The sequence below is a fragment of the Pagrus major genome, chromosome 5 (genome assembly GCF_040436345.1).
Source record: "Pagrus major chromosome 5, Pma_NU_1.0".
Lineage (NCBI taxonomy): Eukaryota > Metazoa > Chordata > Actinopteri > Spariformes > Sparidae > Pagrus > Pagrus major.
The window spans coordinates 19,472,513-19,497,576 of record NC_133219.1 but is presented as its reverse complement, the minus strand read 5'-3'; the positions used below and the strand labels follow the sequence as shown (position 1 = coordinate 19,497,576).

Sequence of the window (25,064 nt, the reverse complement as noted above, 5' to 3'; positions counted from 1 at the left end):
GTGGCTCCAGTTGATCTCAGTCATGCTTCGTTTGACTGAATAGCTGACAGGAAGGCAGCGGAGCTCGCACTGACCTCAAGAGACTAGAGAAGGACAGTTATTGTATTTTATATGTAGGGCTGCACAATTACTCATTTTCTATCATGATTTTAGCTTTGATCAGTCACACAGAATCATGATTTATCAGTGGAATCAGTGCATTTTTTTTTAGCCAAGAATGTAAAAAGCGTCTGGAAACAGTTTTTCTGACATAAGATGAATAAAGGAGAATGATTCTGGAGATCAATCATGTGTCGACATGAGGATGGTCATCTTGGTCATAACTGTGCAGCCCTGATCAATAATAATAATAGAAGCGTTTTCTTAATCTACGGTGATAAACTGCTGCTGTCTCTGACTGGATTGTCTGTTAGATTTGACACTAAAGTCAACTTATTGTGCAGCTACATCAGAGGCATCAGTCCGCCCTCCATCCCTGTGTGTTTGTGCTTTACACTGTGTGAGTGCTCCCCTGCTGGAGCTCGTTCACTCTTTGAACTGCCTCTACTCTGTCAGGTGGACTCGGCAGTGACACGCAGGCTATAACTGAAGCCCTGAAGTCACTCTTGATGCTCACAGTCAACAAGCGCCCCTCGTAGTCCTCTCCCAGCTACGTACAAAAGGCAGCCACTCTGCACTGACAACACAGAGGCCCATAGAAAAGCATGCGAGATAGTCTTCATCACATCATCACCGTCAACATCCTCATAGTCATAATGCTCATATACTTTTTTATTGAAAATGTATTCATGTTTTTCATGAACATTGTCAAGTTATTTACTTTTTGTGCAGTCTCCATTTGAAAGAGAGGGACATCTACTCAGTTTTAACTGGCTTCAAACTTTCATTTTATTTTTCCTTCTTTTATTCTTCAGTTGTTGGCAGGGTGATTAGGTGAAAAACCTTTTGGTGCAAAAAACAAGAAACATAATTTACAATACAATTTGAATAAATAAATGCAAATCAGAAAATAAGACAATTTTCCCCTAATTTTCCTGAAGTAAACTGTAAAAGTTATCTACTATCCACACATAAAAGTGATGTTATGAACTTAATATTAGTCTTTTTTTTAAATATTTTCCATGTATTATTTATTTAAATAATATCAATATTGAAATCATTATTTTAAATCAGGTCTGTAAACTTGAACATATTTACTAACAAGCAGAAAACACGCTGGCATTTAAGGGGTTAACTCTTCACTGTGCGCTGCCGAGCGACCCGGTGGCTACAGCTAGCAGCTAGCGGCTAGCAGCTAGCGGCTAGCGGCTGCACAAAGACTTCCCTGTACAGTCCACAGTCGCACTCTCTGCGCTGGCTGTCTCACCGGCTGTCTCTCTGGTGATTGTAGATATCTTGCACAGTTTGCACAGGATTCCCTTACGGTTCAACAGGCGAGAAAACTTTTCTTTCGATCCTGTAGTTAGGCGGATGTTGTGTGTCACAGTTTTTATCGTCCGGGTAGCAACTCGGAGTGGCTCATGTTTCCTACCATTTATGCCGATGCGCGCTTTGCTTTCTACTCATGTTTTTAGTTTGACTTGATAAACATTACTGTTGTGTTCAATGCCGATGTTAAGATTTCTGGTTTCTTTTATGAGCGTGTGTATTTCATTCAAAAACACAACCTCTTTTTGTGATTAATCATTTTTGTATGCATTAATAAAATACTCTACAGCACTTTGGCTATTTCACACATGAATCATCATGGTGATTATTTCCTAAAACATGTAAACAGTATTAATGAAACTTGCATTTTATTTTGTGTTAATAGATCACAAAGCACAATCTGCTGGTGAGAAAACGAAATGTCAGCTGTCAATTATTAACTTTCAAGGAAAATGAAACTGATGTCGACATTTCCGGACGGAGCTGAGACGCCATTACAGGGTGAAGAATCTCTCCAATAAACAGGAATCAGAAGGATCATAAACTGTTACTCAAAGAAACAAAGATTTGGTGAGTCGTGCTGTTGAAGAATAATTCACATATCAGAGCAAATGGCTGAGAGAGCTCTCTTTGAAAGTTTCCTGAGCTGCCATGTGTGTTCAGAGACTTTCAGAGATCCTGTGTCTCTGAGCTGCAACCACAGCTTCTGTTCAAGCTGCCTGCAACAATTCTGGGAACAAGCTGAAAACAAAAACTGTCCCATTTGTAAAAGGAAACCGTTGAATGATGATCCAGATGTGAACTTCACACTGAAGGAACTGGCTGACTCCTTTGCTGAGAGACTGAACACTGGACCACCTGAAACAGAAAAAGGAGAGAAGAAGGTGGAGGTGAAAGAGGAGGTCGTGTGTGATAAACACCCAGAAGTCTCTTATTGGTTCTGTGAGGACGAGCAGAGAGTTGTGTGTCCTGTCTGTGAGTTTTCTCTCCACCAGACTCACAAGGTGGTTCCTGTAGAACAAGCAGTCAGTGAGCTGAAGGAGCAGCTGAAATCTGACTTAAAGTCTCTACAGGACAAGAGGAACAAATACAAACATGTGGAGGAAACATACAATGAAGTGATTGAACACTCCAAGAAGCAGCTGTTGTCCACAGAGAGGCAGATCAGAGCAGAGTTCAACAAGCTCCACCAGTTCCTGAAAGAGGAAGAGAAGTCCAGACTGGCAGCTCTGAGGGAGGAAGAGGAGCAGAAGGGGAAGACTATCAGCAGAGAGATGAAGATGATGGAGGAGCAGATCTCCTCTCTGTCAGACAGTATCTGTGCTGTTGAAGAAGAGCTGCAGAAACACAACGTGCCATTCCTCAGCAGTTATAAAGCCACTCAGACCAGAGCCAGAGTCCAGTGCTCACTGTCAGATCCACAGCTGGTCTCAGGAGCGCTGATAGATGTGGCCAAACACCTGGGGAACCTGTCCTTCAGAGTCTGGGAGAAGTTGAAGGACAAGGTCCACTTCAGTCCTGTCATTCTGGACCCAAACACTGCACACCGCTGTTTATATCTGTCTGATGATCTGACCAGTGTGAGACAGGGAGACACAAAGCAGCAGCTTCCTGACAATCCAGAGAGAAACACTATGTATGCCCAAGTTCTGGGCTCTGAGGGCTTCAGCTCAGGGAAACACAGCTGGGAGGTGGAGGTTGGAGATCATCCTGACTGGCTTGTAGGTTTGGTTAAAGAGTCAGTTGACAGGAAGGGAAAGATATCTGCTTCACCAGAATGTGGAATCTGGTGTTTATCGCATGGTGATGGAAAATACACTAATGGTCTTAATAAGACTGTCAGAGTGAAGAAGAGTCTCCAGAGGATCAGAGTCCAGCTGGACTATGACAGGGGGGAGGTGTCCTTCTACGACCCTGAAGACATGACTCACCTCTGCACTTACAGAGACACTTTCACTGACAAACTCTTCCCATATTTCAGTATTGGAGAGGCTGGTGATGCTGAAACTGCTGATATCAAAATCTGTCAGACTGATATTTCTCTGTGATGTTCAGGAATGTTAGGAATAGATGTTGTTGTCTGCAGTGTGTGTGTTTGTGTGTGTTTCTTACAGGCTATAAACACTGACCTTGTCAGGACCAGTAGTCGTCATGGGGACCAGAGCCCGGTCCTAAAGAGGCAAACAAGGTGTCATTTCTCAGGTCCTGGTTCAGGTTAGTGGTAAGGTGTGAATTTAGGTTGGGCTAAGGTTAGTGTTATAGCACAAACATTGTTCAACAGTTTCCTGATTTTTTTTGTTCCTCAACATCTTCTGCAGATTTGATTTGGTGTCAAAGGTCACAGAAATGTTTTCTAACTGTTCTTCAGTCTGAAATGAATCATCCAAAGTGTTTTTCATGTTGGTTTGTTGTTTTCTTGAGTCTCAGTTCCTCCCAATCAATGTTTTTAATCAATGTTAGTTTATCAGAAACTTTTTATTTTTGACTTTCCACTTCCAATTGAGATTATTTCAACTTAATATTCTGTCATGTTGTTTTATGTTTACTTACGTTGCTGATCTGTTGGCAGTATCTCTTTAACAAAGTACATTTTATTCTCATAAAGATAACAGTTGATAAAGATGTTTATGTTTCTCAGGTCATAATAAAGTGTCGAGGCTCTTGTTTTAAGTCTGTCAGTCACAATGTAGTGTATCAAGATAGTGTGATTATGTTCACTCTGGGGCCGTCGTTTTACTCAGAGGACACAAGAGATTTGATTATTTCCTGATTTAGTCTGTAACTGATTAGTTTTGGGAGTGTTGCTGCAGACTGCCTCCTCCATTTTGTTTGACTCTGTATGCTGTGATGCAGTTGATGATAAATTCAGTTGTATTTTGTCTTTAGGTTCATCATGATTTTCACAGCTGGTGGATGGTACTTGCTCTTGAAAAATAAAATATAACATTGCACATTTCAGTTGTCAATGAGATTTATATGAAAGCTGTTTGTAACATGTGGGCATCATTTTATGATAACTGTCAGTGTCAGCTGAGCTAAACATTATTGTATCGTATTCACACAGTCTGGTTTAGCAGTGAGGATTAGTGGTCCAGTTATAATGGAAAGACTTCTCTCTAATGTGACGCTGAAGGTGAAACTAAAGGTTCATCGTCACCTGACTCACTGTCAAGTGAATGATTCTGCTAGTTGACACTGAAGACTTGAAGACAGTCTATGACATTTTTTCTTGGTACTAATTGTTTATATCGACATCAAAATTGATTAGTAAGTACAGCTAAACATTAATTAAATGTCACCACATTCCACATGTCAGAAGTCTCATTTCCTATATGTATAAAAAATGTTGAGTGCAAAGCAGATAATGTCTTTGAATTGTTGATATTGAATTGTAAAGCAGGGTTTGCTTTAATCTTTAATCTTGAGTCTTGTGGACTCACTTTAAGTTGTGTTAAAAAACTTGTATGTTTTCTACCTGCTTAGAAAATATTCTAGTCAAAAGCAGTTCCAACATTTTCCCAGTTACTACAATCAATAAAAATACAATGCTTGTAAACACAGAAACTTTTCTATTTAAATGATGGTTTTATTGATAACACCTTAACACATTGTCTTGAAGTTATAGAAACACGTGTAGCACGTAAGAGAACAGAGCAAAAATCCGAAGAATCAGAGAACTAGATGATTAATATCAATATACAGAAGAAACCCAAACAGACGAAAAGAGACAAAGGGAAAGTAGAAAGAGCCAACTGCAGAGAAATGATTGAATAAGGTTGGAAACAGAGGGAATGGGAGAAAGAGTGAAAGAAACCCTACGAAGAGAAGCCAACTCAGTGTTGTTGCATTAATAAAATACTCTACAGCAATTTTCACCATCTTGGGAGAGTACATGTCATATAATGAAATTATGATTAAACATTTAAAACATTTTTTCATACATGAATCATCATGGTGATTATTTCCTAAAACATGTAAACAGTATTTATGAAACTTGCATTTTATTTTGTATGTCTGGGCAGTTACCTTAAAATGTGTTAATAGATCACAAAGCGCCATCTGCTGGTGAGAAAACGAAATGTCAGCTGTCATTAATTTACGTTCAAGGAAAGTGAAACTGATTTCCACATTTCTGAATGGAGCTGAGACGCCATTACAGGGTGAAGAATCTCCAATAAACAGGAATCAGAAGGATCATAAACTGTTAATCAGAGAGACAAAGATATGGTGAGTCGTGCTGTTGAAGAATAATTCACATATCAGATCAAATGGCTGAGAAAATTGCTCGTGTTGAAAGTTACCTGAGCTGCCATGTGTGTTCAGAGACTTTCAGAGATCCTGTGTCTCTGAGCTGCAACCACAGCTTCTGTTCAAGCTGCCTGCAAAAATTCTGGGAACAAGCTAAAAACAAAAACTGTCCCATTTGTAAAAGGAAACCGTTGAATGTTGATCCAGATGTGAACTTTACACTGAAGGAACTGGCTGACTCCTTTGCTGAGAGACTGAACACTGGACCACCTGAGACAGAAAAAGGAGAGAAGAAGGTGGAGGTGAAAGAGGAGGTCGTGTGTGATAAACACCCAGAAGTCTCTTATTGGTTCTGTGAGGACGAGCAGAGAGCTGTGTGTCCTGTCTGTGAGTTTTCTCTCCACCAGACTCACAAGGTGGTTCCTGTAGAACAAGCAGTCAGTGAGCTGAAGGAGCAGCTGAAATCTGACTTAAAGTCTCTACAGGACAAGAGGAACAAATACAAACATGTGGAGGAAACATACAATGAAGTGATTGAACACTCCAAGAAGCAGCTGTTGTTCACAGAGAGGCAGATCAGAGCAGAGTTCAACAAGCTCCACCAGTTCCTGAAAGAGGAAGAGGAGTCCAGACTGGCAGCTCTGAGGGAGGAAGAGGAGCAGAAGGGGAAGACTATCAGCAGAGAGATGAAGATGATGGAGGAGCAGATCTCCTCTCTGTCAGACAGTATCTGTGCTGTTGAAGAAGAGCTGCAGAAACACAACGTGCCATTCCTCAGCAGTTATAAAGCCACTCAGACCAGAGCCAGAGTCCAGTGCTCACTGTCAGATCCACAGCTGGTCTCAGGAGCGCTGATAGATGTGGCCAAACACCTGGGCAACCTGTCCTTCAGAGTCTGGGAGAAGATGAAGGACAAGGTCCACTTCAGTCCTGTCATTCTGGACCCAAACACTGCAAACCGCTGGCTCCATCTGTCTGATGATCTGACCAGTGTGAGACAGGGAGACACAGACCAGCAGCTTCCTGACAATCCAGAGAGAAACACTAAGTATACCATTGTTCTGGGCTCTGAGGGCTTCAGCTCAGGGAAACACAGCTGGGAGGTGGAGGTGGGAGATCATCCTGACTGGAATGTAGGTTTGGTTAAAGAGTCAGTTGACAGGAAGGGAGAGTTATCTGCTTCACCAAAATATGGAATCTGGTGTTTAACGCATCGCAGTGGAAAATACTCTAATGGTGTTGGTGAGACTGTCAGAGTGAAGAAGAGTCTCCAGAGGATCAGAGTCCAGCTGGACTATGACAGTGGGGAGGTGTCCTTCTACGACCCTGAAGACACGACTCATCTCTACACTCACAGAGACACTTTCACTGAGAAACTCTTCCCATATTTCAGTATTGGAGAGGCTGGTGATGCTAAAACTGCTGATATCAAAATCTGTCAGACTGATATTTCTCTGTGATGTTCAGGAATGTTAGGAATAGATGTTGTTGTCTGCAGTGTGTGTATTTGTGTGTGTTTCTTACAGGCTATAAACACTGACCTTGTCAGGACCAGTAGTCGTCATGGGGACCAGAGCCCGGTCCTAAAGAGGCAAACAAGGTGTCATTTCTCAGGTCCTGGTTCAGGTTAGTGGTAAGGTGTGAATTTAGGTTGGGCTAAGGTTAGTGTTATAGTACAAACATTGTTCAACAGTTTCCTGATTTTTTTGTTCCTCAACATCTTCTGCAGATTTGATTTGGTGTCAAAGGTCACAGAAATGTTTTCTAACTGTTCTTCAGTCTGAAATGAATCATTCAAAGTGTTTTTCATGTTGGTTTGTTGTTTTCTTGAGTCTCAGTTCCTCCCAATCAATGTTTTTAATCAATGTTAGTTTATCAGAAACTTTTTATTTTTGACTTTCCACTTCCAATTGAAATTATTTCAACTTAATATTCTGTCATGTTGTTTTATGTTTACTTACGTTGCTGATCTGTTGGCAGTATCTCTTTAACAAAGTACATTTTGATTCTCATAAAGATAACAGTTGATAAAGATGTTTATGTTTCTCAGGTCATAATAAAGTGTCGAGGCTCTTGTTTTAAGTCTGTCAGTCACAATGTAGTGTATCAAGATACTGTGATTATGTTCACTCTGGGGGCCGTCGTTTTACTCAGAGAACACAAGAGATTTGATTATTTCCTGATTTGGTCTGTAACTGATTAGTTTTGGGAGTGTTGCTGCAGACTGCCTCCTCCATTTTGTTTGACTCTGTATGCTGTGATGCAGTTGATGATAAATTAAGTTGTATTTTGTCTTTAGGTTCATCATGATTTTCACAGCTGGTGGATGGTACTTGGTCTTGAGAAATAAAATATAACATTACACATTTCAGTTGTCAATGAGATTTATATGAAAGCTGTTTGTAACATGTGGGCATCATTTTATGATAACTGTCAGTGTCAGCTGAGCTAAACATTATTGTATCGTATTCACAGTCTGGTTTAGCAGTGAGGATTAGTGGTCCAGTTATAATGGAAAGACTTCTCTCTAATGTGACGCTGAAGGTGAAACTAAAGGTTCATCGTCACCTGACTCACTGTCGAGTGAATGATTCTGCTAGTTGACACTAAAGACTCTTAAAGACAGTCTATGACATGTTTTCTTGGTATTAATTGTTTACATCGACATTAAAATTGATGAGTAAGTACAGCTAAACGTTAATTAAATGTCACCACGTTCCACATGTCAGAAGTCTCATTTCCTATAATATGTATAAAAAATGTTGAGTGCAAAGCAGATAATGTCTTTGAATGTTGATATTGAATTGTAAAGCAGTGTTTGCTTTAATCTTGATCTCTAACATTAACCTTTATTATTTCCCAGCAGCATTTATTTAATCATTCTTGAACATTCATTACGGTGGAGCTGCTGTTTGTTCCTGTGTGTTTATGTTAACTGTCCCAACAACCCAATAGCACGAGTCTGTGCTGGATGATCTTCAGGATTGATGCTGGATAACTGTGGACTCACTTTAAGTTGTGTTAAAAAACTTGTATGTTTTCTACCTGCTTAGAAAATATTCTAGTCAAAAGCAGTTCCCACATTTTCCCAGTTACTACAATCAATAAAAATACAATGCTTGTAAACACAGAAACTGAATCGCTTTTCTAATTAAATTATGGTTTTATTGATAACACCTTAACACATTGTCTTAAAGTTATAGAAACACGTGTAGCACGTAAGAGAACAGAGCAATAATCCGAAGAATCAGAGAACTAGATGATTAATATCAATATACAGAAGAAACCCAAACGGACGAAAAGAGACAAAGGGAAAGTAGAAAGAGCCAACTGCAGAGAAATGATTGAATAAGGTTGGAAACAGAGGGAATGGGAGAAAGAGTGAAAGAAACCCTATGAAGAGAAGCCAACTCGGTGTTGTTGCATTAATAAAATACTCTACAGCAATTTCCACCATCTTGGGAGAGTACATGTCATATAATGAAATGATGATTAAACATTTAAAACAATTTTTCAAACATGAATCATCATGGTGATTATTTCCTAAAACATGTAAACAGTATTTATGAAACTTGCATTTTATTTTGTATGTGTGGACAGTTACCTTAAAATCTGTTAATAGATCACAAAGCGCCATCTGCTGGTGAGAAAACGAAACGTCAGCTGTCATTAATTTACGTTCAAGGAAAGTGAAACTGATTTCCACATTTCTGAACAGAGCTGAGACATTACAGGGTGAAGAATCTCTCCAATAAACAGGAATCAGAAGGATCATAAACTGTTAATCAGAGAGACAAAGATTTGGTGAGTCGTGCTGTTGAAGAATAATTCACATATCAGAGCAAATGGCTGAGAAAATTGCTCTTGTTGAAAGTTTCCTGAGCTGCCATGTGTGTTCAGAGACTTTCAGAGATCCTGTGTCTCTGAGCTGCAACCACAGCTTCTGTTCAAGCTGCCTGCAAAAATTCTGGGAACAAGCTGAAAACAAAAACTGTCCCATTTGTAAAAGAAAACCGTTGAATGATGATCCAGATGTGAACTTCACACTGAAGGAACTGGCCAATGCCTTTGCTAAGAGACTGAATACTGGACCACCTAAGACAGAAAAAGGAGAGAAGAAGGTGGAGGTGAAAGAGGAGGTCGTGTGTGATAAACACCCAGAAGTCTCTTATTGGTTCTGTGAGGACGAGCAGAGAGCTGTGTGTCCTGTCTGTGAGTTTTCTCTCCACCAGACTCACAAGGTGGTTCCTGTAGAACAAGCAGTCAGTGAGCTGAAGGAGCAGCTGAAATCTGACTTAAAGTCTCTACAGGACAAGAGGAACAAATACAAACATGTGAAAAAAACATACAATGAAGTGATTGAACACTCCAAGAAGCAGCTGTTGTCCACAGAGAGGCAGATCAGAGCAGAGTTCAACAAGCTCCACCAGTTCCTGAAAGAGGAAGAGGAGTCCAGACTGGCAGCTCTGAGGGAGGAAAAGGAGCAGAAGGGGAAGACTATCAGCAGAGAGATGAAGATGATGGAGGAGCAGATCTCCTCTCTGTCAGACAGTATCTGTACTGTTGAAGAAGAGCTGCAGAAACACAACGTGCCATTCCTCAGCAGTTATAAAGCCACTCAGACCAGAGCCAGAGTCCAGTGCTCACTGCCAGATCCACAGCTGGTCTCAGGAGCGCTGATAGATGTGGCCAAACACCTGGGGAACCTGTCCTTCAGAGTCTGGGAGAAGATGAAGGACAAGGTCCACTTCAGTCCTGTCATTCTGGACCCAAACACTGCAAACCCCTGGCTCCATCTGTCTGATGATCTGACCAGTGTGAGATGTGGAGACACATATCAGCAGCTTCCTGACAATCCAGAGAGAAACACTAAGTATGTCAATGTTTTTGGCTCTGAGGGCTTCAGCTCAGGGAAACACAGCTGGGAGGTGGAGGTGGGAATTCATCCTAGCTGGAATGTAGGTTTGGTTAAAGAGTCAGTTGACAGGAAGGGAGAGTTATCTGCTTCACCAGAATATGGAATCTGGTGTTTTATGCATCGCAGTGGAAAATACACTAATGGTGATGGTGAGACTGTCAGAGTGAAGAAGAGTCTCCAGAGGATCAGAGTCCAGCTGGACTATGACAGGGGGGAGGTGTCCTTCTACGACCATGAAGACACGACTCACCTCTGCACTCGCAGAGACACTTTCACTGAGAAACTCTTCCCATATTTCAGTATTGGAAATGCTGGTGATGCTAAAACTGCTGATGTCAAAATCTGTCAGACTGATATTTCTCTGTGATGTTCAGGAATGTTAGGAATAAGTGTTGTTGTCTCCAGTGTGTGTATGTGTGTGGTTCTTACAGGCTATAAACACTGACCTTGTCAGGACCAGTAGTCGTCATGAGGACCAGAGCCCGGTCCTAAAGAGGCAAACAAGGTGTCATTTCTCAGGTCCTGGTTCAGGTTAGTGGTAAGTTGTGAATTTAGGTTGGGCTTAGGTTAGTGTTATAGTACAAACATTGCTCATCAGTTTCTTGATCTTTTTGTTCCTCAACATCTTCTGCAGATTTGATTTGGTGTCAAAGGTCACAGAAATGTTTTCTAACTGTTCTTCAGTCTGAAATGAATCATTCAAAGTGTTTTTCATGTTGGTTTGTTCTTTTCTTGAGTCTCAGTTCCTCCCAATCAATGTTTTTAATCAATGTTAGTTCATCAGAAACTTTTATTTTTCACTTTCCACCTCCAATTGAGATTATTTCAACTGAATATGCTGTCATGTTGTTTTATTTTTACTAACATTGCTGATCTGTTGGCAGTATCTCTTTAACAAAGTACATTTTGATTCTCATAAAGATAACAGTTGATAAAGATATTTATGTTTATCAGGTCATAATAAAGTGTCGAGGCTCTTGTTTTAAGTCTGTCAGTCACAATGTAGTGTATCAAGATACTCTGATTTGTTCACTCTGGGGCCGTCGTTTTACTCAGAGGACACAAGAGATTTGATTATTTCCTGATTTAGTCTTTAACTGATTAGTTTTGGGAGTGTTGCTGCAGACTGCCGCCTCCATTTTGTTTAACTCTGTATGCTGTGATGCAGTTGATGATAAATTCAGTTGTATTTTGTCTTTAGGTTCATCATGATTTTCACAGCTGGTGGATGGTACTTGCTCGTGAAAAATAAAATATAACATTACACATTTCAGTTGTCAATGAGATTCATATGAAAGCTGTTTGTAACATGTGGGCATCATTTTATGAGAACTGTCAGTGTCAGCTGAGCTAAACATTATTGTATCTTATTCACACAGTCTGGTTTAGCAGTGAGGATTAGTGGTCCAGTTATAATGGAAAGACTTCTCTCTAATGTGATGCTGAAGGTGAAACTAAAGGCTCATCGTCACCTGACTCACTGTCGAGTGAATGATTCTGCTAGTTGACACTGAAGACTTGAAGACAGTCTATGACATTTTTTCTTGGTACTAATTGTTTACATCGACATCAAAATTGATGAGTAAGTACAGCTAAACATTAATTAAATGTCGCCACATTCCACATGTCAGAAGTCTCATTTCCTATAATATGTATAAAAAATGTTGAGTGCAAAGCAGATAATGTCTTTGAATTGTTGATATTGAATTGTAAAGCAGGGTTTGCTTTAATCTTTAATCTTGAGTCTTGTGGACTCACTTTAAGTTGTGTTAAAAAACTTGTATGTTTTCTACCTGCTTAGAAAATATTCTAGTCAAAAGCAGTTCCAACATTTTCCCAGTTACTACAATCAATAAAAATACAATGCTTGTAAACACAGAAACTTTTCTATTTAAATGATGGTTTTATTGATAACACCTTAACACATTGTCTTGAAGTTATAGAAACACGTGTAGCACGTAAGAGAACAGAGCAATAATCCGAAGAATCAGAGAACTAGATGATTAATATCAATATACAGAAGAAACCCAAACGGACGAAAAGAGACAAAGGGAAAGTAGAAAGAGCCAACTTCAGAGAAATGATTGAATAAGGTTGGAAACAGAGGGAATGGGAGAAAGAGTGAAAGAAACCCTACGAAGAGAAGCCAACTCAGTGTTGTTGCATTAATAAAATACTATACAGCAATTTCCACCATCTTGGGAGAGTACATGTCATATAATGAAATTATGATTAAACATTTAAAACAATTTTTCAAACATGAATCATGGTGATTATTTCCTAAAACATGTAAACAGTATTTATGAAACTTTATTTTGTATGTGTGGACAGTTACCTTAAAATGTGTTAATAGATCACAAAGCGCCATCTGCTGGTGAGAAAACGAAATGTCAGCTGTCATTTATTTACTTTCAACGAAAGTGAAACTGATGTCGACATTTCTGAACAGAGCTGAGACATTACAGGATGAAGAATCTCTCCAATAAACAGGAATCAGAAGGATCATAAACTGTTAATCAAAGAGACAAAGATTTGGTGAGTCGTGCTGTTGAACAATAGTTCACATATCAGAGCAAATGGCTGAGAAAAGTTCTGTTCTTGAAAGTTTCCTGAGCTGCCATGTGTGTTCAGAGACTCTCAGAGATCCTGTGTCTCTTAGCTGCAACCACAGCTTCTGTTCAAGCTGCCTGCAAAAATTCTGGGAACAAGCTAAAAACAAAAACTGTCCCATTTGTAAAAGGAAACCGTTGAATGATGATCCAGATGTGAACTTTACACTGAAGGAACTGGCTGACTCCTTTGCTGAGAGACTGAACACTGGACCACCTGAAACAGAAAAAGGAGAGAAGGAGGTCGTGTGTGATAAACACCCAGAAGTCTCTTATTGGTTCTGTGAGGACGAGCAGAGAGCTGTGTGTCCTGTCTGTGAGTTTTCTCTCCACCAGACTCACAAGGTGGTTCCTGTAGAACAAGCAGTCAGTGAGCTGAAGGAGCAGCTGAAATCTGACTTAAAGTCTCTACAGGACAAAAGGAACAATTACAAACATGTGGAGAAAACATACAATGAAGTGATTCGACACTCCAAGAAGCAGCTGTCGTCCACAGAGAGGCAGATCAGAGCAGAGTTCAACAAGCTCCACCAGTTCCTGAAAGAGGAAGAGGAGTCCAGACTGGCAGCTCTGAGGGAGGAAGAGGAGCAGAAGGGGAAGACTATCAGCAGAGAGATGAAGATGATGGAGGAGCAGATCTCCTCTCTGTCAGACAGTATCTGTGCTGTTGAAGAAGAGCTGCAGAAACACAACGTGCCATTCCTCAGCAGTTATAAAGCCACTCAGACCAGAGCCAGAGTCCAGTGCTCACTGTCAGATCCACAGCTGGTCTCAGGAGCGCTGATAGATGTGGCCAAACACCTGGGCAACCTGTCCTTCAGAGTCTGGGAGAAGATGAAGGACAAGGTCCACTTCAGTCCTGTCATTCTGGACCCAAACACTGCAAACCGCTGGCTCCATCTGTCTGATGATCTGACCAGTGTGAGATGTGGAGTCACATATCAGCAGCTTCCTGACAATCCAGAGAGAAACACTAATTATAGGATTGTTCATGGCTCTGAGGGCTTCAGCTCAGGGAAACACAGCTGGGAGGTGGAGGTGGGAGATCATCCTGGCTGGCTTGTAGGTTTGGTCAAAGAGTCAGTTGACAGGAAGGGAAAGAGATTTACTACACCAAAATATGGAATCTGGTGTTTATTGCATCGCAGTGGAAAATACACTAATGTTGCTGGTGAGACTGTCAGAGTGAAGAAGAGTCTCCAGAGGATCAGAGTCCAGCTGGACTATGACAGTGGGGAGGTGTCCTTCTACGACCCTGAAGACACGACTCACATCTACACTCACAGAGACACTTTCACTGAGAAACTCTTCCCATATTTCAGTATTGGAGAGGCTGGTGATGCTAAAACTGCTGATATCAAAATCTGTCAGACTGATATTTCTCTGTGATGTTCAGGAATGTTAGGAATAAGTGTTGTTGTCTGCAGTGTGTGTGTGTGTGTGTGTGTTTCTTACAGGCTATAAACACTGACCTTGTCAGGACCAGTAGTCGTCATGAGGACCAGAGCCCGGTCCTAAAGAGGCAAACAAGGTGTCATTTCTCAGGTCCTGGTTCAGGTTAGTGGTAAGGTGTGAATTTAGGTTGGGCTAAGGTTAGTGTTATAGTACAAACATTGTTCATCAGTTTCTTGATCTTTTTGTTCCTCAACATCTTCTGCAGATTTGATTTGGTGTCAAAGGTCACAGAAATGTTTTCTAACTGTTCTTCAGTCTGAAATGAATCATCCAAAGTGTTTTTCATGTTGGTTTGTTCTTTTCTTGAGTCTCAGTTCCTCCCAATCAATGTTTTTAATCAATGTTAGTTTATCAGAAACTTTTTATTTTTGACTTTCCACTTCCAATTGAAATTATTTCAACTTAATATTCTGTCATGTTGTTTTATGTTTACTAACATTGCTGATCTGTTGGCAGTATCTCTTTAACAAAGTACATTTTATTCTCATAAAGATAACAGTTGATAAAGATGTTTATGTTTCTCAGGTCATAATAAAGTGTCGAGGCTCTTGTTTTAAGTCTGTCAGTCACAATGTAGTTTATCAAGATACTGTGATTATGTTCACTCTGGGGGCCGTCGTTTTACTCAGAGGACACAAGAGATTTGATTATTTCCTGATTTAGTCTGTAACTGATTAGTTTTGGGAGTGTTGCTGCAGACTGCCTCCTCCATTTTGTTTAACTCTGTGTGCTGTGATGCAGTTGATGATAAATTCAGTTGTATTTTGTCTTTAGGTTCATCATGATTTTCACAGCTGGTGGATGGTACTTGCTCTTGAAAAATAAAATATAACATTGCACATTTCAGTTGTCAATGAGATTCATATGAAAGCTGTTTGTAACATGTGGGCATCATTTTATGAGAACTGTCAGTGTCAGCTGAGCTAAACATTATTGTATCGTATTCACAGTCTGGTTTAGCAGTGAGGATTAGTGGTCCAGTTATAATGGAAAGACTTCTCTCTAATGTGATGCTGAAGGTGAAACTAAAGGTTCATCGTCACCTGACTCACTGTTGAGTGAATGATTCTGCTAGTTGACACTAAAGACTCTTAAAGACAGTCTATGACATTTTTTCTTGGTACTAATTGTTTAAATTGACATCAAAATTGATGAGTAAGTACAGTTAAACGTTACTTAAATGTCACCACGTTCCACATGTCAGAAGTCTCATTTCCTATAATATGTATAAAAAATGTTGAGTGCAAAGCAGATAATGTCTTTGAATTGTTGATATTGAATTGTAAAGCAGTGTTTGCTTTAATCTTGATCTCTAACATTAACCTTTATTATTTCCCAGCAGCATTAATTTAATCATTCTTGAACATTCATTACGGTGGAGCTGCTGTTTGTTCCTGTGTGTTTATGTTAACTGTCCCAACAACCCAATAGCACGAGTCTGTGCTGGATGATCTTCAGGATTGATGCTGGATAACTGTGGACTCACTTTAAGTTGTGTTAAAAAACTTGTATGTTTTCTACCTGCTTAGAAAATATTCTAGTCAAAAGCAGTTCCAACATTTTCCCAGTTACTACAATCAATAAAAATACAATGCTTGTAAACACAGAAACTGAATCGCTTTTCTATTTAAATGATGGTTTTATTGATAACACCTTAACACATTGTCTTGAAGTTATAGAAACACGTGTAGCACGTAAGAGAACAGAGCAATAATCCGAAGAATCAGAGAACTAGATGATTAATATCAATATACAGAAGAAACCCAAACGGACGAAAAGAGACAAAGGGAAAGTAGAAAGAGCCAACTGCAGAGAAATGATTGAATAAGGTTGGAAACAGAGGGAATGGGAGAAAGAGTGAAAGAAACCCTACGAAGAGAAGCCAACTCAGTGTTGTCAGTGCAACTTCGGCACTGGCTGGAGAAAGAAGATGGCGGCGGTTCAGAGTGAACACGTGGCTCCAGTTTATCTCAGTCATGCTTCGTTTGACTGAATAGCTGACAGGAAGGCAGCGGAGCTCGCACTGACCTCAAGAGACTAGAGAAGGACAGTTATTGTAGTTTATATGTAGGGCTGCACAATTACTCATTTTCTATCATGATTTTAGCTTTGATCAGTCACACAGAATCATGATTTATCAGTGGAATCAGTGCATTTTTATTTAGCCAAGAATGTAAAAAGCGTCTGGAAACAGTTTTTCTGACATAAGATGAATAAAGGAGAATGATTCTGGAGATCAATCATGTGTCGACATGAGGATGGTCATCTTGGTCATAACTGTGCAGCCCTGATCAATAATTATAATAGAAGCGTTTTCTTAATCTACGGTGATAAACTGCTGCTGTCTCTGACTGGATTGTCTGTTAGATTTGACACTAAAGTCAACTTATTGTGCAGCTACATCAGAGGCATCAGTCCGCCCTCCATCCCTGTGTGTTTGTGCTTTACACTGTGTGAGTGCTCCCCTGCTGGAGCTCGTTCACTCTTTGAACTGCCTCTACTCTGTCAGGTGGACTCGGCAGTGACACGCAGGCTATAACTGAAGCCCTGAAGTCACTCTTGATGCTCACAGTCAACAAGCGCCCCTCGTAGTCCTCTCCCAGCTACATACAAAAGGCAGCCACTCTGCACTGACAACACAGAGGCCCATAGAAAAGCATGCGAGATAGTCTTCATCACATCATCACCGTCAACATCCTCATAGTCATCCTCATAGTGCCACAGTCATTAATATCATCATCATAGTCATCTTCATTATATCATCTTGAGACAAAAATAGTTATATGCACTTAAAAAGCTGAGAAAATAGAGAAAGGTCGAGTATACCAGCATTCAGTAGAAAAGGAGAAACCAAATAAAAAGGAAAACACCGAAAAACAAGTGTCCTGTTGACTGTCATGCAAAGAAAATGCCGGCTATGCTGCTAGTTAGTTGTAGTTGTGTAATACTGTGAACTCCCTCGTTTTAAATATGTGAATCTTATTATACTGATTTTCAAGGCTAGTAAACACACTAAGAAGAACAGAGGAACAACACCTTTGTACTGTACATGCTGCTATTTCTTCTTTTTTCAGAGGAGGCCGGGGGTCATGTTTGGTTAGCACAATCACGAATGAAACACTTTCAGGTGACCCTTGACCTTTCAGTGTAAAACAGGGTCAGCTAGGCATTAACACTGTTAGAGGATGAGCCACGAGTACAATACGACGACTCAGTGGTTCACCTTGAAAAAAAAACCTTCACTCGCAAAAAGTCTCAAACAAAGGTGATAAAGCTTTTGGAGGGATAGTTCACACAAAATACAATCCTGTATAATATGAGTTTGAAAGTGATAGATGTCCCACAAGTCGTAATGACATACGTGGCAGAAGGAGAATAAGAAAAAATAAGGACACCATGAAAACAACCGCAAAAACAATGTCAAGTTAAATCTGAAGTAGCAGAGAAAAAATATCAGGAAAAAAATGAAGAAGTACTTCACACCATGTTGGTCGTTACAGAAAAACACATGCAGGATGCAAACTGGGTGTACTATCCCTTAAAAAAACAGTCATGTTTTACATGGAGCAGTGTCCCTTTGAACAACAACACACAGTACTTGCACAAGTGCATGAGCTGTACAATAGGAAAACAAAAAAAAAAGAAAAACAAAAAGAGAAAGAGAAAGAAGCACAATAGAAATATCAACTAAAATAAATAAATAAATATTCAAAATAAATAGAAACCTGAGGACTATTCACCAAAACGACTGCCCACTCTCTTAATATATTGGTCTGACCAATAGGGGCGAGACAAATGTGAAGGCAGCCAGTGGTGTACGAGCAAAGTACAGAGGAGCTGATTGTAAGTCAAACCCCCACACAAACAGTTTTCAGTGCTGCAAAGTCCATCGGATTCATCCTGCCACCCCCCTGGCACAAGCACTTTATATCATAAAAAGCTGATAATACATGAAAAACGTAATACATGAAAAATGATATCGAATCATAAAAAAAAAAAAAGTTCTGGGTTGAAGGCAGGGGACTGATATGTCCTCTGAAATAAAGCCTTATCTTCCCATCTCTCACACAACAGCCCACCCCACCCAGGCTCGTAAAGAATACACACAGAGCAACGGATGAATTGTACCTGCTTGCAGACACACACACGCACGTGCGCACACACACACACATATTGCACTCTGTGGCAAATGACTGCCCTGAAATAAGGAACCAGACCACAGAACAGCAAAGCAAACCTCACTATCTGCAGATGTTTATGAACTCACGGTACGGCAGAAAAATCTTGTAAGAGGCTTCGAACACACGTATACTTCTTCATTACTGATATGAACCTAAGTGTTAACTGTCTATATGCATGTGCTTTGTACAGACAAACAGGCAGTGGCATCGCCATTCTGCACCGTGGCTTTGGAAGTGGGAAAGGTCACACAGCCACCGGGATCCTTTCTTTAGAGCACTGACTTCTTTTGTCATTTTTTGATTGAAAAGGAAAAAAAGGACCTGCTGTTGCAGATTTTTAAAAAATATCTGAACTTTTAGGAAAAGCACAGCGAGCTTCAAAGGGTATTCAGCTGTCGCCTGGCAACGTCAGGAGCCCCCAACAGGGCGACGGTCTCCAAGCACCTTTTTATTTGAATCGTCATTGTTAGAGAAAAGACAGAGGTGAGGGGTTAAACAACAGCCAGGTTTGGGAAGTAAGGCTGCTTGTCCCTGCTGCTCTGAATGAAAAATAGTTATATAGTAATAGATAGAGCAATTATAACAAGATACTTTGACGTAATGGTATGACAGATTCCCCTGGTTATTGTCACATTTATTTGCTCTTGATTCAGGCAGCCCCTCTGGACAAAAGCGGTAAAGCACCACCGCCGCCTCCTGTTGTCAGGAATCTTTCTGGATTTGGTGGTATTGGTTTTGGAAGAGAGTGAAAGAAAGACATAACATATTTGGACTACTTTTTTTTTGTTTTTTAAACACAGCTGTTTGCAGGATGCACAGATGGGGTAATGTATTTTGTGACTTTGTAAGATGTATGAGGGTGAAACAAAGTCAACTTTGTTTCAGTGTGGTTCATACGTGGCATACAACAGGTTCAGTTGCTCAGTAATAGTAATTTTGTTGAGAAAACTAAAGTTATAAACATTTATGAGTAATATGATGATTTTGTGGGGAATCTGACCCGAGAATAAGTGTATAGAAATAGCCAATCTTTTCGCTGATGGTCTCGTTTGCAGGTCATGTAGGTCAATCAGAACCATCAGTATTGTTTCATGACTAGTTAAAGGTTCCTTGTAGTACATTTAAGAAAATGCTATCATTGGGATGAGAAACTGATTTTTTTTTCTCAAGGTGACAGCAATACAGAACAAGTAAGGGAACATTAACACTAACTGAAAAACAAAAAATGTGTTTTTCTCTCTTGTCGTCAGTTTTTACCCCTCACCGTTCAGAGTGCTTGACAGCAGGTATTCTACCATTGCAAGGTTAAACTTTAAGATGAAAAAGTAAATTGATGATAAAACTCCTGTTGCATTCTGTCTGTTTTGTACGATTGAAATGTATTTTTTTTTAATGCAGGAAGACACTGAGAGCCTAGCTAACCCCGTCTCCGGCCGGTCACATTGCAACAAGGGAAAAACAACAGGTTCCTCCAACTGTACACACTGACTCACTCTCAACATGAACACATGACACCATCAGACACCCCTTCCAAAAAAAAAAAAACAACAACAAAGAAAAAAATAAAAGGAAAGAAAAACAAACAAACAAACAAACAAAAACATGTTGACCATGAGTTTGGGCGCAGTATTATAGCTAACATACAAGAAGCAAATTACAAAAACTACCAATATCATTTTCCACTTAATAGCCACAATAAAAAACAGCCACTGTTAATATGGGGAAAAAAACATGCTTCCTTAAAAAGATAGAGAAAAACAAAACAAAACAAACAAACAAAAAAGATGTCCTTCAACTCTAGAAACCACTGGCATCAAGAATTTCGAATTATACAAATTACATATACAATTGCAAATGTGTAATAATAATAATCATCATCATAATAATATAGTAATGATAATAATAGATTTTACTTAAAACTTTACATACTGTATTTCCAGTGCAGTGTTTATGTCACACAAGTGTTGATTCACAGGAGGACAAGAGGGTTGGTGTCGCAAAAATTGTGGGGACAAAAGGGAGGGGACAGGAAGAGGGAATCACAACGAGTGCTGAAAACACCCTCACCCCCGCCAATCACCCAGTGTGCCGGAGGGAAGAAGAGGAAGCCGGAGGGGGTGAAGGATGTCGAGCTGTTGGACGTTTAGTTGCTGTTGTTTGATGGTGCTCAGAAGATGATGTGGGGCCAGGTGACAGACAGGAGGACAGTAGTAGTAAAAGAAGAGATGCATGCTGGGGGGATTGAGGCTGGGCATCCAGTGAGGGGGGAGGGTGGTTTGCTGTTGAAGGGCGAGGAGCCCTGTCCCCAAAACAAATACTGGACTTGGTCTTTCATCCCTTCCCCCTCCTCCTCCTCCTCCTCTTCCTCCCTATCTCCAGCAGAGCACTCCTGACAGACAAAGCTACGGCATTCAACCCTGCGAAGGAAAACAAAAACATGTCAAATAAATTAAATATGTGACAGTGAAGGTGTGAAAAATAAAGGACAAGTTTGACATTCTTGGAAATTTATTGCAGAATGTCAGATTGAAAGGATTGAGACCTCTCTCATGTAAATATGAAGCTATTATAGCAGTTTAAAAAAGGCTACACAGTACAAACATGCTCTTAGGGACACCTTCTGCCGCCAGTGTTCTCCCAGTGCTGTAGTCCTTACCTCACTGAAGGGGCGCAGCAGGTGCGCCTGAGCAGTGGAAGTGGATGTTCTGCCACTTGCTGTCTCTGCGATGCCAAACGCGAGTTTCCTCTGACTGGCTGGACCGCGGCCGACCCTGGCCGTCAACAAACTGAGTCAGGCGGATGTAAGCGATGCAGGCCGCGTCCTCACCAATCAGGTGGACGTGGGGGTTCAGGATGGTGGTGTGGATTGGCTTGCTGTTCTTAGCCAAAACTGAAAAACAACAGATTGGCAGGATTATAACAATTACTACTACTGTATTTCTCACTTTCATACAACAACAAATTACGTAAAGTGATATGTGTGTGTGTCGCACTAATCATCTCAATCTGTACGAGCTGCTGTGGAATATCTTTAGCCATCACTGGCGATTCTAGCTTTTTCAGGACGGAGATTTAGTTTGATTTCTCTACTTCTTTTTTTCATTTGATGCTTCTTGTGAAAACACTTTCTAATGTGGAGTTTTTCTGCCAAAAGGAGAAATGTACAGCAGCTAATTAAGAGAAGACTGAGTACATACTATATCTCTTGTTCTGTCACATTTTCAACACTAAGCACGATGAGGAAATAAAAGAGATAAAAAAATAACATTATTTACAAGACTGCAACTGCAAGACATCAGAAGTGATCGTTGAAGACAAAAGAGCCATCAATCTTACGGTTCTCAAAGTAGAATCTGTGAAAATCCATCCCCTCTACGAGGTTGCCCAGCGCCTCCGGCTCAAACGAAGTCAGTCCAGGGTCGCAGATCTTACTGAGGAGGCAAAATATTTCACTTTAAACTATGCATTTGAACACAAGCCAAACACCAACCACAAACAAAAACGCAGACTCACGCGTATGCCTCAAAGTCTCCATTGTTCACTGCCTCTATCAGCTGCTCAGTGATCTTGATAATTTCTTGTTTGCGTGCTGCAGAGGAAAGAAGGAACAGAAATTAATCAGAGGTAACGGCAGCAGTTGTTCAGATAGAGAGCAGTTAGTCTTTACACTAGGGATGCATGATTAAGATTTTTACTTTTCAGCTGATACCAATAACAATTAATTACCTGCTCCTCGTAGCCATTATCGATGAAATAACTGATAATTTCACATTTTTTTTATTTTAAAAAGAGGTTTTTAACCTGTAGCTTATGCACACCTGAGGGTAAGAACGGCTGAGATGTGAGCACAGGTGGATGATTTATATTCTATAGCTCTAATAAAAGTTGTTGTATTAAAGTTAGTTTTTTCCTCCTCTCTGATCCCTTGTGGAACATGTACTGCAAACTACAATCACGTTTTCTTGCTCCGAAACTGTAAAAGACATCCACACTGACGACGACATGGCTCTCTAGTCTGCACTGTGTGGCTCTACACAGGTGCAGCAGTTTGAACACAAGTGCTTCAACAGCATGCTGTGCTTGTTAAGTCGTGAAAGTAATTACATTATATCGTATCACTTCTATTTATCGGCTATAATTTCATTATTGGCCGATAGCCGAATTTTGCCAATCCCTGTGTTCAATCATTCAAGCTATTTATTAACACAACAGCGTAGATGCTCTCAGCTAAGGCAGATGAAACCCCAACGCACATTCATACTTACTGAGAATACCATTAGTTGTGAGAAACTGAATCTAATGTCTCAATTTATTTGGCCGTTTATATAATGGGTTGTGGAAAATGTGCTTTCAAGTGAAATTTTCTTAATTGTGCTCAGTGTGGCTTCAGTATAACAAACATTCGTGGAGCCTGAACTGCAAGTTAATTCACATTCTGGGAATACATTTCTTACACATCACAAACATAAAGTCAAACATCTGCACACATACAGTAGAGACCTTGCTCATCATGTGATCCCAAACAACAGTCCAACACGCTGTAATATGAGCACACATGGCAGCTCCTTATATCACCACATGCAATGTCACCTACACATACGTCAAAAGCAACCAAACGATGCATAAATCCATCTGCACTCAGCAGTGCTCTTCATGTCAGACTAAAGAGGTGGTTAATAAGGCTCTGAAGCAAAAAAGACACACATTCAGTAGTTAATTTCAAACGTATCTGACAAAAAAAGCAGTCTCACACAATGTACTGTTAAACACGCCTGCACAGAAATCCTGATAAAGCCCCGTGATTGGCTACCACACGCGGGGCCGGGCCGAGCCATGCCTGGTACTCACTCTGGGAGGAGGACAGGGAAGGGCTGGAGGGGGAGTGAGGGGGAGGTGGGGAGGTGGTGTGTGCAGGTGTAGGGGTGGGTCTGGCGCAAGGTACCGGCGCCGGTGCAGCGTCCACCTCAGGTGCGGGGGCCGCCGGCACCCTGCGAACGCTGCTTACCAGGTCTGTGAGCCGAGACACTGAATGCCATCCAGGCAGGATGGAAGGATGGGTGAGTGGGTGACGGTGGAGGTGGAGGAATGCAGAAGAACAGATTAGAAACAGTGAGAAAGGAAACAAAAAGACAAAAAGACAATGAAGGAATAAAGAAATGATGAAATACATTTAGGTATTTGTGTATTTGTGGTCATAATAACTACAGTGACCTCAATAATTCTAATTATAACACATATGATGGTTTCATCAACTATGCTGCCTTACAAAAGGCTGGAGGAAGATTCAACAGTCAAACAGTTATGGTTTAATATGGGACTTTTAGAGGAAGTACATTTGGCTTTTCATTAAATCTGCAGTATTATATTTCATTTCTATTAATTTATCCTACTTAGCCTTTCCTATTTCCAATTCTACTTCAAATTGAAGGTGTATTTTATAAAAAGTGATATTTTTAAGGATAAGAATGATGCTATTCTTGTCAGTTAACAACAAGACCAAAACAAACAATGCGTTCAGTTGTTATTTAATGCTTCCTGACTTTTCTAACGTGTCTGTGACACCGACATGAATCCCTAATGAGGACATAATTCCACTTGTATAAAAAGGGAAAATAAATATAAAGTTTCATTTTTGAAAAAGGCTTAGTAATTTTCTAGATCAGCTTGGTGCTGTTACTCTTGCAGGAGTAAATGGTGCCTTTGTTTCGGACTATTTTCAGTGGTGGAAGCAGAATATTGTCAGCTTTATCTTTTAGAGTTATAGAGTTTATAATTGTTTTTTTTTCCATCACAGTACATTTTGTTTCTGGAGATGGAGGAGGTTTTCATTATTTTGTAGTTCTTTAGTTTAATCATTCCTCCCTTGGCTAGAAAACTATCAAAGAGAGTCATCTTTGTGCAACTTAGGAATATGCTGTCTTACTCCCTTCCTGACAGACAGAATCAGTCCATCTGTCAGGCATCATCGTGGCATGGGAGCAGAGGAACAGTTGAAGCTAGTTCATGCTTTTAATGTTTTGTGGCCATCTACTGTACACCCCCTGCTCTGGCTCTCTTCTACTTACTCTGCATGGGGACAACAGGGGTGTGTGGAGGGGAGGGGGCGGAGAAGGCAGTGAGAGGCGGAGTGCTGGATCTCCCTTCTCCGTCGGATGTGGGCCCTGAGCCCCTACGCACTGAGCCAAGCAGATCAGCAAACTTTGTGGCAGCTGAGTTCAGGAGGGA

The 25,064-nt window shown here is 40.5% G+C and overlaps 5 protein-coding genes across 6 annotated transcripts in view; 4 read left to right on the top strand and 1 right to left on the bottom strand.

The window, feature by feature from the left end:
- Window positions 1-1,936: 1,936 nt before the first annotated feature.
- LOC140996100 (zinc-binding protein A33-like) lies at window positions 1,937-4,381 on the top strand. Its single transcript, XM_073466350.1, has one exon. The coding sequence runs from the start codon at window positions 2,040-2,042 to the stop codon at window positions 3,474-3,476; it is 1,437 nt and encodes a 478-aa protein (XP_073322451.1). The 5' UTR covers window positions 1,937-2,039; the 3' UTR covers window positions 3,477-4,381.
- A 1,315-nt stretch (window positions 4,382-5,696) lies between these two features.
- Window positions 5,697-8,431, top strand: LOC140995415 (zinc-binding protein A33-like). The gene has a single exon (XM_073465404.1). It carries the CDS (start codon window positions 5,697-5,699, stop codon window positions 7,134-7,136), a length of 1,440 nt encoding a protein of 479 aa, XP_073321505.1. The 3' UTR covers window positions 7,137-8,431.
- A 1,067-nt stretch (window positions 8,432-9,498) lies between these two features.
- Window positions 9,499-11,862, top strand: LOC140996206 (zinc-binding protein A33-like). Its single transcript, XM_073466518.1, has one exon. The coding sequence runs from the start codon at window positions 9,522-9,524 to the stop codon at window positions 10,959-10,961; it is 1,440 nt and encodes a 479-aa protein (XP_073322619.1). The 5' UTR covers window positions 9,499-9,521; the 3' UTR covers window positions 10,962-11,862.
- A 1,218-nt stretch (window positions 11,863-13,080) lies between these two features.
- LOC140995483 (E3 ubiquitin-protein ligase TRIM35-like) lies at window positions 13,081-15,499 on the top strand. Its single transcript, XM_073465486.1, has one exon. The coding sequence runs from the start codon at window positions 13,171-13,173 to the stop codon at window positions 14,590-14,592; it is 1,422 nt and encodes a 473-aa protein (XP_073321587.1). The 5' UTR covers window positions 13,081-13,170; the 3' UTR covers window positions 14,593-15,499.
- A 778-nt stretch (window positions 15,500-16,277) lies between these two features.
- camk2b1 (calcium/calmodulin-dependent protein kinase (CaM kinase) II beta 1) overlaps window positions 16,278-25,064 on the bottom strand; it is a 73,222-nt gene continuing 64,435 nt past the window's right edge. For both annotated transcript variants that reach the window (XM_073465557.1, XM_073465556.1), the window contains 4 exons: window positions 22,353-22,428; window positions 22,176-22,270; window positions 21,496-21,729; window positions 16,278-21,256 (listed from right to left, as the gene is read on the bottom strand). In XM_073465557.1, coding sequence (XP_073321658.1) covers window positions 21,497-21,729; window positions 22,176-22,270; window positions 22,353-22,428 — 404 coding nt within the window. In that variant the 3' untranslated portion in view covers window positions 16,278-21,256; window position 21,496. The remainder of the gene's footprint in view (window positions 21,257-21,495; window positions 21,730-22,175; window positions 22,271-22,352; window positions 22,429-25,064) is intronic.

Excerpts from the sequence above, each read along its gene's own strand:
- LOC140996100 (XM_073466350.1), top strand. The coding sequence starts at position 2,040 with ATGGCTGAGAGAGCTCTCTTTGAAAGTTTCCTGAGCTGCCATGTGTGT.
- LOC140995415 (XM_073465404.1), top strand. The coding sequence starts at position 5,697 with ATGGCTGAGAAAATTGCTCGTGTTGAAAGTTACCTGAGCTGCCATGTG.
- LOC140996206 (XM_073466518.1), top strand. The coding sequence starts at position 9,522 with ATGGCTGAGAAAATTGCTCTTGTTGAAAGTTTCCTGAGCTGCCATGTG.
- LOC140995483 (XM_073465486.1), top strand. The coding sequence starts at position 13,171 with ATGGCTGAGAAAAGTTCTGTTCTTGAAAGTTTCCTGAGCTGCCATGTG.